The sequence below is a fragment of the Leucopleurus acutus genome (assembly GCF_964270905.1).
Source record: "Leucopleurus acutus genome assembly, chromosome: 17".
Classification (NCBI taxonomy): Eukaryota; Metazoa; Chordata; class Mammalia; order Artiodactyla; family Delphinidae; genus Leucopleurus; species Leucopleurus acutus.
The window spans coordinates 68,960,110-68,973,653 of NC_139159.1; the positions used below are offsets into that span (position 1 = coordinate 68,960,110).

At 44.5% G+C, this 13,544-nt stretch overlaps 1 protein-coding gene across 1 annotated transcript in view; it reads left to right on the forward strand.

The window, feature by feature from the left end:
* The window catches only part of FER1L6 (fer-1 like family member 6), a gene marked incomplete at both ends in the record, with an annotated part of 145,669 nt that overhangs the window by 102,742 nt on the left and 29,383 nt on the right, over positions 1-13,544 (forward strand). The window contains 9 exons of the mRNA XM_082858894.1: positions 3,029-3,139; positions 3,391-3,552; positions 4,676-4,856; positions 5,265-5,482; positions 6,956-7,078; positions 8,311-8,350; positions 9,550-9,662; positions 10,683-10,814; positions 12,226-12,351. Of these exons, the coding sequence (XP_082715020.1) occupies positions 3,029-3,139; positions 3,391-3,552; positions 4,676-4,856; positions 5,265-5,482; positions 6,956-7,078; positions 8,311-8,350; positions 9,550-9,662; positions 10,683-10,814; positions 12,226-12,351 (1,206 nt within the window). The remainder of the gene's footprint in view (positions 1-3,028; positions 3,140-3,390; positions 3,553-4,675; positions 4,857-5,264; positions 5,483-6,955; positions 7,079-8,310; positions 8,351-9,549; positions 9,663-10,682; positions 10,815-12,225; positions 12,352-13,544) is intronic.

A 13,544-nucleotide genomic window follows, 5' to 3' on the forward strand; every position in this document is an offset into this window, starting at 1 on the left:
TAACTCTTAATATTTCATGAAAAGAAAATCTGGCCCATAGGAGAATGTCAGATTTCCGTAGCTTAGCATTTAAGCTCTCCCCAAATTAATTTGTCTTCAAACTGCCTTTTCCGGCTCACATTTCAGCACAGTTACTCTGCACGTACTGTGGCCTCTTTACAGCAGACTATTCTGAATTCTCAGACCTCAGCGCACAGATGTGCTTCTCTGCTTTTGGCCACGCTGTCACCCTATTTCGAAATGTCTCCCTGCTCTGCCGACTCCACCCCCTGCACTCTATTTACCTATTTACGAAACTGATCATCCTCACAGTTCAGGACAAGAGTTGCCTCCTCCAGGCAGCTTCCCCTCCCCCACCTCAGTCAAATGTTTTCTCCTCTTCCATCCTACGTCACTTTGCTTCTTTTTCTATTTAATCCAGGCTTTTATTTTTAGGATTTATTTATTTATTTTTATTTTTGGCTGCATTGGGTCTTAGTTGCAGCACGCAGGATCTTCCTTGCGGTGCCTGGGCTTCTCTCTAGTTGTGGCGTGTGGGTTTTCGCTTCTCTAGTTGAGGTGCATGAGCTCAGTAGTTGTGGCGTGCAGGCTTAGTTGCCCCGCGGCATGTGGGATCTTTCTTCCCTGACCAGGGATCAAACCAACGTCCCCTGCATTGTAAGGCAGATTCTTTGCCTCTGGACCGCCAGGGAAGTCCCAAATCTAGGCTTTGATAAAGGCAATTGTTTACAGCTTGTCTCCCTTAATCTGTAAATTTTTTGAAGGCAGAGGCCCCAAGACGAGCAAAACATATGTTTTTTTTTTGTTTGTTTTGTTTTTTTTTTTGTGGTACGCGGGCCTCTCACTGTTGCGGCCTCTCCCATTGCGGAGAACAGGCTCCAGACGCGCAGGCTCAGCGGCCATGGCTCACGGGCCCAGCCGCTCCGCGGCATGTGGGATCTTCCCGGACCGGGGCACGAACCCGTGTCCCCTGCATCGGCAGGCGGACTCTCAACCACTGCGCCACCAGGGAAGCCCACATATGGCACTTTTAAAAGCACATCCAGAGGCACCATCCCATCCTGTGCCACCATCACAGCTGTTTTTGTGGCTTTACGTTTGGAGCCACAGGAGCAATTAGCTTTCTTAGGGAGGCGATGTTTTGCAGCCTGGATCGCTCACCTCCTCGCCGCCAGGCAGTGTTCACCTCACCTTTTCCCGGCTCCTTGATCTGGTTTGGTTCCTTCTGCGGCTTCATTATCTTGAGCCTACTTGGCATTCGCAGTGACTGCTGTCTTCTTTTTCTGGGCTTTCTTGTAATTAACTGAACCACATCTGCCGATGCCAGCTAGAATATGTCTGTGAAAAAGAAATGGTGATATGTTTGTGCTTTACAGGTTTTGATGGGCAAATAGGCTTTTTTGAGCATACGGAGCTAATGTGTGTCAGCCAATAAACATTTATCAAGAGCTCACTGGCTTTGGAGCATTACCTGAGAGTCTGAGAATAATGAAGTAAACAAAGGCTTCCTCTTGGCCAAGTCAGGCAAACTCCCCCAGCGAGGAAAACCTCCTGCTCCAAAGCAGTGTTTAATAGAACATCTGGCTCCTGAGGGACTTGAAGGGTCAGCTGGCCCAATATCTGAGGTCCAGAGAGGGAAAGGGACTCATGCAGGGTCACACAGCAGAGCCTGGTTTCTGGGCTCCAGAGAGGACACACTGTGTTCCAAGGACTGAAGATTAGGAGAATGGCCACAGTGGCCGGGACCAAATCAGGGGTGGCTTCTTGAAAGATGTACGTGTTGAGCCAGGTCTTGAAGGTAATGTGGGGTGGCCCACAAATGAGAAAGGCCCTTTCCTTAGGAGACTTTCTAAGTCCTTTGTGTGAGATTTCAATAAAGCATAGCAATTGTCCTCTTGCGGTTTTGTCGACTCCAAATGCACAGGAAATAACACCTTTTCCTGGAGGTCTGCCTTCAAAAGACTTCATTTTGTTTTACTGATTATGACTAGTCTCTATGTGATTAAATCAATCTCTTGTAGTGCACAGTGGGAGGATAGTTAAGTCTCAGAGGTTTAGAATCTGATCAGAGACCCTTCTCTATTCTACGGCTGTAATTCCCCTGTCATTTCTTTTTTTTTGACTGAATATATATATACTTTAATGACAGAAAAAAATTAGATTTCAGCCATTTGTAAAATACTTGAATTTATCCTACATACTCAAAACATTCAACCATTACTTTACCACTCATAATTTTTCAGTTATTATTTAATGTCTGTAGGTTTACTTATTTCCTATTTCTATAATATCTGCAAACATTTAGATACCAGAGATATTTTTTAAATGTTTAATCCTATATATTTACTGCTTATATTCTTTAATGAATAAATCATCTGCAAAGGTGTTACTAGAATTTTTTGCTTCCAATAATGTCAGATAACATTCAAAACACTTCAGAGGTTTAAAATCCTACAGAGTATATTTTTCTGACCACTCTGTAAATCACGCAGTACTTCTACAACAACACCATAAATTCAGAAATTAAGGAGACTACTTCTAAATTACCCACAAGGTAAAGAATAAGTATGAAGGATATTAGAAAATATTATGAATTGAAAACTTGCTTTTCCAAAATTTTAATATGAAGCTTTAAAATTAATTTATTGCTCTTTTTAAACTTTAGATAAGTGTTTATGTAATTAATTTTCAAGAAAAAATGAAAAGAATGAAATACAATGAGGTTATGAGGATCTATCTGTCTTTTTTTCCTCTCCTCTATACTGCGAGCTCGCTGGAAGCTTATGAAACTATTAATTTGTGACACGTTGTGAGTGCTCACTAAACGTTGATTACCCTTGTGAACAAATGCATTTGTAAATTAAGAAATTATTCACTGTGACAAAATGCATCATCTTGATTTACATTTTAAGCTGGAAACATTCCTTTGGTTAAAACAGTGACAGTCTTTCCAACGAGGTCATTGCGTGGCAGCGTTCATTTTCCTTACCTCTCCCAATGTCTAACCAGCGCTTGATCTGTGCGGTAGGTCCCTGCGTCTGGGCTGCAAGGGCTCCCTCCCCTCGACCCACCCGATGTCACCCAGATCTACCCTGTTCCTGCCAGCATCCGGCCAGTGCTGAGTAAATACCAAGTGGAGGTATGGGGCCCGGAAGAACTGGGTTGTTCTTTGGGACTAAAGGGCACTGGTGCATTGCAGTCATGCCTGCATGTGTCAGGGGACTTGAGGGGTGGGAAGGAGACGTGGCTGATCGGACAGAGCCACAGGGAGCCGCCCCATCCTTTCCTGGAAGGACATCCTGTGGTTCTCAGGCCGGCACAGCTGACGCTCCCACACCTGCTGGCGCCTCCCTGGGCCTTTGTGTGGCAGCCCTGCCATCCTCTCTTCAGGTTCTCTTCTGGGGAGTCCGGGAAATGAAGAAGGTGCAGCTCCTCTCGGTGGATCGTCCCCAGGTCCTCATCGAGTGTGGCGGGCATGGAGTCAAGTCCTGTGTGATCCAGAGCTACCAGAACAACCCAAACTTCAGCGTCCAGGCAGATGCTTTCGAAGTGGTGCGGGTCTCTCCCCTCCCCTGCCCCACCCGCTCGTTCCCTTCATCTCCATAGATGCGACCCACTCCTTCCTGAAGCTGACTTGGGGAGATGTTTCAGGGTTTCAGGTGCCCCACTACTCACAAGAAAGAACAGTTTAATTCAGTAAAAAGCCAGAATTGCAGAATGGGATAAAACAGACTTTTGTTGTTGTTTTGTGTTTAAAGGTTCTGGGTGTAGATCGTATAGTAAATCAAAGAAGGTGACAGTGGTTCCCAAAGTGTGGACCCCAGTTTATCAGCATCACCTGGGAACTTATTATAAATGCAGATTCTCAGGCCCTGCCCCAGAACTACTGAACCAGAGACTGTTGGGACTGGGGGGTAGGGCCCAGACACCTCTGGTTTGACAAGCCCTGCAGGTGACTCTGATACACACTGGAGTTTGGGAACCACTGGCCTGGAAGACACTGTCATGGAACTTACTACAATGGTTAGAGTTTTAAAAAATTATTTGTACATAGCGTGTCAAACGCAGTGTTTGACACCTGTGCTTTTGTTTATTTCTGTGCTCTGATTTGGAACCAACTGTGAAGTCAAAGTTTGCTTGGTCTAACCCAGTCAGTTCCAACGGACACAGATTCTGAATCAAGAAGGACTAGAATTAAAGAATGTGTACTGTGTTTGCAAACCTTCCAAATCAGACTTTGTTGAGCCTCGGGGTCCACCAGGGTAAAGAAATGGATGGGGCTCTGGCCCCTCACGCTCAGCTCCATCTTAAATGGCTCAATTCTCATCTGCTTTATATCTTGGGTCTGGATTAATGTTCATCTGAGATGAAAGTTTGGATAAATACAGTAATGACAAAGTAAGAGGATTGAAGACGACTGCCATAGAGAACTTGGGAGTGTGTGATTTTTGCAATTTACACCTGGGGTGAATCGTTAGTACCATCCGTCATATGTTGGGTAATGACTCCCTGGCTTGAGAAGGCATTGCTCCAGACTCTGGCAAGCTGCAGGGGTGACCTGTAGGGAAAGGACAGGCAGGGACAGAGGAAGGATGGGTACCTGGCTCGCTTTGGTCCTACACCCAGACAGGTCAGCCCAGGCAGTGCCCCACTTCACCCCAGCCTCTCCCTGCAGGAGCTGCCTGAGAATGAGCTTCTGCACCCACCCCTGAGCATCTGCGTGGTGGACTGGAGAGCCTTTGGGAGGAGCACCCTCGTGGGCACCTACACCATCAACTGCTTGAAACAGTTTTTGTGTAAATCCAGGGAGCCCCTTGCCCTCACCTCACAGGTGGATGGAGCCCAAGTTGTGCAAGGTAGGAAGCTCCTTCTAGATTCTAGCGCTGTGGGCTACAAAACCGTGGTGCCTGCAGGATCTTTCTGAAGAATTTCCTGCGGTCCCCCCTACTTCTTTTATTTTTTATTTTTGGCTGCGTTGGGTCTTTGTTGCTGTGCGGGGCTGTTCTCTAGTTGCGGCGAGTGGGGGCTACTCTTCATTGTGGTGCACGGGCTTCTCATTGCGGTGGCTTCTCTTGTTGCGGAGCACGGGCTGTAGGTGCGTGGGCTTTAGGAGTTGTGGCGCACCGTCTTAGTTGCTCCATGGCATGTGGGATCTTCCTGGACCAGAGCTCGAACCCATGTCCCCTGCATTGGCAGGCAGATTCTTAACCACTGTGCCACCAGGGAAGTCCTGACCCAATGTACTTTCATTTTGGCTATTTCAGATTCATTAATTTCCACTGAGCCTTCTGAGACCCCCAGCTCTGCTCAGCAGCTCCCAACAGATCAAATCTTTGTGGATATTGGGCCGCCTCCCACAGTGGTACCCGACTTGGCCCAGGTTCAGGCAGCCAGCCTGGTTGATATCCCTGACCCATCCCCTATGCTGGAGACGGAACACAAACCTGCAGCCCAGGAGCCACCAAAAGACAGAAAAGCGAAGGTCGGAATGTCATCCCTCTTCATATTCACAAGGCACATTAGAGTTTGCTCAGAGGTTTTAGATACTAATCCTCTCACCTACTAGCTGTGTGACCATGGCAAGCAACTTCACATTTCTGAGCATTAGTTTCTTCATCTGTAAAACGGGGACACCAATACCCACTTCACAGCATTGTCATAGAATCAGTAAGTCAGTGTATGTGAAATTAAAGTGCTAGTCAAATGTGACAGCAGTATTTAATTGAACAGAATCTCTTAATTCATTAGCTTGGAAAAACAATGGTTTCCTCATCAAGGCTTATGCCACAAATATTTTGAACCTACTTTGTACAACGTCACGTGGGACCAAAAAGATGCGTCTTCTGGTCTAAATAAAAGTGAGACTTATCCTCAGTTAGCTGAGATTCTGGGAGGGGAGATGGATAAGTACACAAGACCGTAAAATGGGGACATGAGTAATCTTTTAAGTCATAGTTTTAAGGGCAAAATCCTGGTGTATCTAGCAACTGACTTAAAGAAGAAAGCAGGTTTAAGAAAGTCCTAAGAGATGACCTGCCCAGCAAATTATAAAAGCTGAAATAAAAGGCACAGTATGGTAGATGAATGGCTATTTTCTCAGGCTCTTCCCATCTCATCCAGGCTCAGCGTGACTCTCTGACAGCCCACGGGGTTCTCTCCATCCCACCAGCATTGTACCTGCCACTTTATGTTGCAAATTTCAGTTTGTTTGTTGCCACCATAAAACTGTGGGCTTCACCAGGTCATAGATGATTTTTAAAAATATCTCTGTATCCCCTGCACTTGATAGAGTGGCTGGCACATTGTAGATACCTGAGAGATGTCTGAGAGCAAATGGATGATAAGTACACGATAAATTTGGCATGACACAACTTTCTCCCCAAATGCTTCCCTTCTGCCACGTATGCATCACACTGCTTCTCCTATCCCCCCCATCACTTATGTTGTAGGTGTCATTTATTTGCATCTGTTCAAATCAGAAGTGATGCTAAAGGGGGATTGTCTACCTATGTCACTTAATCCTCATGACAGTGAAGTGAGCAGGTATTATTGTTCCTAGTTGAGGAAACTGAGAATCATAAAATCATAAACGTTTATATTATGTTTAGAAGCTAATTCCTTTTCTACTATATCACATTGTATCATGTAGCCTGCTTGTCTCCTGCACTGAATTCGAAGCTTCCCAAAAGTAGGGATGATGTCTACCCCTTACATCCCCAATGTCAACCACAAAATCTCATACCTGCTTGATAAATGTCAAATAAACTCATTAATGGATGACAGATTATTAAACTTTTATTGATTTAAGAGGGACAGAGAGCTGCAATCACAAAACCTGCTGACACCTCCATCCACTTCCCCGAGGGTACCTACATGTCCTCTTCCTTAGTAAACCACTTAGCCACCGGCATGCAGATCCTTGACACCTAACAATCCATCCTTCATCCCTTGCCAGGATGCCGGGAGACCTTCTCGGAAGTCTACTAAAAGGAGAAAGAGGACCATAGCGGATGAATCTGCTGAAAACGTCATTGACTGGTGGTCAAAATATTATGCCTCCCTGAAGAAAGCACAGAAGGTAGACTCTCTCCTGGCTGTGACAGTCAAGGCTTCGATAAGAGCACAGCACCATTTAGCACTCTCCCCCACCTCAAATCCTGCATTGTCCCCTCTTTTAAATTCCGCTATAGGTAGGCCCTACTTGGGTGTGGTTCTGTTAACTGCTGAAGGGTTCAAAGCCTGAAAGGACCAAGGGTCCAGTACTGCCAAATCCTCACTGTCTGGCTGGAGCTGGCCCTAGGACACAGGCTCTGCTGTAAATGCTGGCAGGATGTGCAGTCTATCATGGCATCCAGGGAATCTGCCCACCTCAGGGAGGTCTAGCCAAGAGAAATGGGTCTCTGGACATGTGGGCATCAGCGAAGGGGGCTTCAGGTTCACCTGGAGATTCCAGGTCAAAGGGCTCCGGGTCTCCAGCAGATTTCTAAGTTCATATGGGAAATTATCAAAGTAAAGGCAGAGGTCTTGGCCTTAGCAAATGGGAATAATCAGCAGGGTCTCATGCACATGGAATAAGAAAGGGATTGAGTTATAAAGCCAGAGAACCAGTGGGGAGTGGGTCTGGAGACACAGGCAAAAGCTCAGTGGCCGAAGCTGTAAGACTTCTCTTCCCTGAGTAAAAATGGAAAGGAAAGTTGTTCAGATGTTATCATCATATTTTATTGAGTAGCAACTCTTCTGATTCTTTATTTGGAAAGACCATAATTTCTTCATCAAGGACTATCCATGAATATTGACATATAGTTAAATAAACAAACTAAGTGTTAATCCCTGCTTCCAAACACCCTCGTTTTACTACAATGGACACTACCACTTCTGGTGAGTGTTCAGCCCTTTCCTCTTTCTCTGCTAACCTCCCCAGTCCCAGGACAAACCCAACAACCCAACATGCCAGCCCATAAAACTCATAGTTGCAGATTGAGGTGATGCTCCAGGGATGTGGAAGAACAGTGGGGAGAGGGGTTGCTTTCCCAGCAGCTGAGAGGAGGCTGCACACAGAGGACGAGGACGGCCACAGTTTGGTGGCACTGGTTTTGGAGGTGTGGGCGCCTCTTCTTTAGGGCAGGGCATCTCCCTGCACTTAAGTCCTAGGTCTTTACAGTGAGGCTTCATCTGGAGGCTACTGAGGACTGTTTGCATATTCTTTTAAAATGCAGAGGGCTGAGATAATTGAATGAGAACTGTTAGCAGTCAGGGTTAATAAGTGAGACAAGACAGTGTCCATCATCTCGTCTCCCTCTTTTCTCAAAGGAAAAGGAGAGCAATTCCAAGGAGCAAACAGGCAACACAGGTAAGTGGCTGTTCTGGGGACATTTGAACATGCATTAAGGCCATGTGAGTGAGCAAATGTTAAAATGGGAGCCATGGGCGCAACACTGGAGCCCAAAGCCCTCATTTCCCTAGTGAGGAAATAATCCCAGGAAGATGACGACACTTGAAAGAGGTCACATAGCTGATTTGAGCTGGATGGAGACCAGATCCCAGGTCTCCTGAGTTCAGTTGAGTGCTGAAATCGACCCTTTGGCTCAAGTCCCTATGTTGACAGTCTTAATGCAGAAACAGCAGAGTAAAACTAGGAGCAAGCTGGGACGACAGGCCAGAGCCAGCACGATAAACTTTAACACAGGTGACCTGGATTTAGCTTCCAAAACGCAGGTGACAAGGTTTGGGTAGATCTGGTTTGGCAGAAGCTCAAATGAAGAGCCCTGGGATTTGAAATGACCACAAACTTGATGTAAGCCAACGGTAAGTCTTGGCCTAAAAACAACAGTAACACCAAGTGCTGTTTCAGGTGGCACAAAAAGTGAGAAAACCAGAGCCAAGCTCGGTTCCTCAGGCCACTCCTACTAGCACATTTAATTCTAAGGCCAACCCCATGACATAAGCAATAGTATCTTGATTTGCAGATAGTAAAACAGAAGTACAAAGAGGCTGAGTAACTTGCCCAGGTTTATGCAGCTAGAAAATAGTGGAGCTTGGGTGATTTTTCTCCAGCATCTGCTCCTAAAAAATTACTGAATAATCTAAGTACATTTGTGACATTGTGTTAGACCCTTAGCATATTTGAGCATGAGGTTGTTGAACTAGATGATTCTCAAGTTCCTAAACAGATCTGAGAGGGAATGTATCTAAAGCTTTGGTGTCACTCCATCCTGGGTCTGTTCTTTGCTAGCTGGGTGACTGGGCAAATTACTTACCCTCTCCGTGCCTAGCTTAACGAATTCTTGCATATGGCAGGGAAGGCCAACACATTGCCAGCCCCAGGGCATCCACTGACACTCTACTGCTGCATAAGTGGTATCTCCTCTGCTCCTTCAGTGCACGGTCTGCAGGGCTATGTGCAGAAATCCTACAGTGAAATGTTACTATTTCTTTCTTAAAAGAAGGGTCATGACACATGCCAGAGCAAAGGGAAAGAGGGAGCTTGACTTTGTTTCTTCTCATCTCAACAGCGTAAGAAGTCTAACCATTTTCACTAAATGTCCACAGAGGCAAAACCAGACGAGGTAGTGGTAAATATAGATGGCCCGAAGAAGAAGAAAGACAAAATACTCAAGAAGAAACTCAAAGAAAAAGAAATCCCCAACCTGGCTGTCTTGCAGGTGTGTGGACACAGCCATCTTGGCCATGGTTAGGGTGGGAAACTCAGGAGGTGGGCGTTCTTTTAGTGCTTCAGTCAACTCCAGAATACCTTTGTCTGAATAACTTACTTTGTCTTTGTTATAATCATTGATGCAGAGTAACAAACTAACAAGCATGCAAGCCAAGACAGTGGAGCTTGCTAGTTTTCTGTTTTCTACATCCTCCTATTGAGAAGGGGCATAGCTTCACTTGGTTAGCCTGGATGCAACAATGTAATTTACAGTCCCCTTGGGCTCACCTCTCGGGGCTTGACATCATCGTGCAGATATGTACAGACTGGACATAGCAGGAGTTTTAACTCTTACAAAAGTCAGCTTCGTCAGACCAGTCCTAACATTAGCCAGAGGCTATTAGCTAGAGGCATATTGATGGATATGAAAATTGGCATTATGAAAATTATGTACCTAGATAATGAATTTAGGTAAGTAATTTTGATGGGAAATTTGAATAAGTGATTTAATTATATTACTCAATCAAAAACTCAATCCAATTTTCCATTTCTAAAATATATATGTAATTTTCTGCTTGGAAAATTCATGACTACATGCATTATAATAAAAACAAATATTCCATCACTTTATATGTGTTAAGAATGAAATGTTCAATGAATATTTTTTAATTTGAATGTCCTCAAAATATTGTAGTCTGTATCCAAAAGTCAATGACATCAATTAGCTATAAAAAGCTTTGTCACATTTATACTTATATATTATATTTAAAATATTGTTGGTTTAGCTATACTTCTTGGAATTTCAAAGTTTATCAGAAACGTTTTATAAATTTCAGAGTGGTACTTAGTTCTAGGAATGCCAAGTCAATCATATTCCTTATTTTGCTGAAGATAAATTAACAGCGCCTCTTAGATTTTTCCAAGGGGCATATACGTATGAAGGCTGGTTTTGGAGAATCTTGGCAGTTTTCATTAAATCAATCCTGGGCTTTCCTTCCTCTGAGCACACTCTTCTCCCTTTTCCCTGAAGATATACAATGGGGATCTGGAGAGTGAATTCAACAATTTTGAAGACTGGGTGAAAACCTTTGAGCTGCTCAGAGGCAAGTCTACGGAGGATGACCATGGCCTTGACAGAGACCGAGTCATAGGAAAGTTTAAGGCAGGTTCTAAGGTTAACCCTTTTATCTGGCTCTCCTGTCCATAAATGTCGGATATGACTCAATTCTGTTGGACTGTGGTGTGCGATGTCTGTAAGGAAAATCCTTAATCTCTCTGCAGGCCCCTCCCTCTCTAGAACCCCACAAGACCTAGCCCCAGTCTTTCAAGGTATTTGATTTGTGGCCAGTAAAGGGGATCGGAGCTCAGTCTGTGGAATATGAGGAGGCAGAGTCATTGCCTAAAGGGATCACTTAATTTTACTCTGCTTTTCCCACCCCCTGACCTACCAAACATATGATTTATACAAGCCTATCAGCTGAATGATTAAATTAATCAAACAACACAAACCCTTCATCTGGCAGACTTACGGTGTCAGCGCCACAAAGCAGTAGCTGACACTCGCTATGAACTTACTGCACGCCTGGGCCCTTTATATGAAGGTGATGTGTTGGAAATCGCATGGGCATTGCAGCTTGCCAGTCTGGGTTTAAATCCTCATTTAGGATTTAAATCCTAACTAGCTTGTGATCTTGAGCAGTACTTGACCTCCCTGAGCCTCGGTTGTGGCATCTGAAAATAGAAATACTGAAGCCAAGATTGAATGAGATAATGGGAGGAAACACTAGCTCAGCACCCTGCATGTAAAAGGCACTCAGGATTCCATCTGATGCTCCTATTTGTTTCTCACGTAACAGCCCCGTGAGGAGGGTGGTACTGTACCAACACTGATTCACTGATGTACCATGAAGAAGCACAGATGCAGGAGGGTTATGTGAATGGCCTGAGGACATCCAGGGGACAAGAGTAGCACCACCCCAGGTCCTGTTGGGTCCCAGGCTGTGCTCCTTTTCCCAGCGCTATGCCCTAGACATTTTTTTTTTTAATTTTAAAAAACCCTCTTTATTTTGAATAGTTCAGATTCACAGAAAGTTGCAAAGATGGTAGACAGAGGTCTAGTGGACCCTTCACCCAGTTTCCTCCATTGTTTACATCTTATGTAAATATCAAAACCAGGATATCCACATTGATAGAGTGTGTATATAGTTTTATGTAATTTTTATCACATATGTAGATTTGTGTAACCACTACCACAAACAAGATACAGAGCTATTCCGTCACCACAAAGATCTCCATCATGCTACCCCTTTATAATTATGCCCTGCTTGTGACTGTCTCTATCCTCTGGCAATCACTGACTTATCCCCTATCTTTATAATTTTGTAATTGCAAGAAAGTTATATAAATGGAACCCTCCAGTATGAGACTTTTGAGATTGGCTCTTTTCACTTATATAATGTCCTTGAGATCCATCCAAGTTGTTGCGTGTATCAATAATTTATTCCTCTACCTGGTTGGTTTTCAGCGGGACATATGACTATCTTGTTTCAACGGGTAGTGCTTTGTGGTTCCAGGGCTCCTTCTGCATCTACAAAAGCCCCGAGGATTCCAGCATCAAGGACAGCAAGCAGCTGAGAATCCAGCAAGGGATTCCATCCAACCACCCCATCAAAGTCCTGATCAGGGTGTACATTGTTGCGGTGAGGCATCCTTGTTTACTCTGAGGGGTTGTCTTAATCTAGAGCTGCCATAACAAAATACCGTAGACTGGGTGACATAAACAACAGATACTCATTTTCTCCAGTTCTGGAGGCTGTAAGTGCATGATCAAGGTACCATCAGAGTTGGTTTCTGGTGAGACCTTTTTGCCTGGCTTATAGATGGCCACCTTCTTGCTGTGTCCTCAAATGGCCTTTTCTCTGTGTGTGTGTGTGTGTGTGTGTGTGTGAGAGAGAGAGAGAGAGAGAAGAGGAAATCTGTTGTCTCTTTCTCTTCTTGTAAGACCACCAGTTCTATCGGATTAGGACACCACCCTTATGACTTCATTTAACCTTAATTAGCTCCCTAAAGGCCCTGTCTCCAAATACAGTCACATTAGGGGTTAGGGCTTTGACATAGGCATTTTGAGAAAACACAATTCAGTCCATAACAGAGGGTATGATGTTTGGTTGGTAACATGGACCTTTGCTGGCTTTTCACTGAGTGAAAATATTTCCCAGGCTGAGAGGACTGCCCTGTGTAGCTTTATTTGCTCTCTGTGGTTGCCTGCTAGCTGGGCAGGAAACCAAGTAGCACTGAAGCAGGAAGCTCACAGGCAAGACAGCGGGAAGAACCAGGGCAGAACAGGGCAGCTGCCACTGTGCAATCCTCCCCCGCCTCCGGGGCTATGCCTCTGTTCTGCTGCAGTCAGAAATTTCATTTCCACTGTATTTCCAAGAAAAATATTATCTGCCCTAGGCTTCCTCCTTTCTGATAATGAGAGCACTAAACACTAATTGTGAAACTTTTGGTCTGATTGCCAGGAAGCTTGGGGCCAAATTTGGTGCTCAATCAAAGCAACTGTGTACTAGACATTTATGGTTCATGTATTTGTTTTCATCTCCTGACCTTGGAGTTGATTTTCATAATCTTATTTGATTGTAGTCATTATATTTTACATTAACTCTTTGCTTAATTTGCCTAAAATCGTTTTTAGAAACCGAAATGAAACATAAAACAAAGACGAATTATTCTTTAATGCCAGGGGACAACTAAACATCCCCTTTCCATCATGCAGTTCTCATGTTTCCTTTGTTATTAGCAGCAACGTCATCATGGCCATGACCACCATGTGCCAGGCATGTTCTAATCACTAAGGATATTGTGACGGAAAAAAACACAGTGCCTGCCCTAG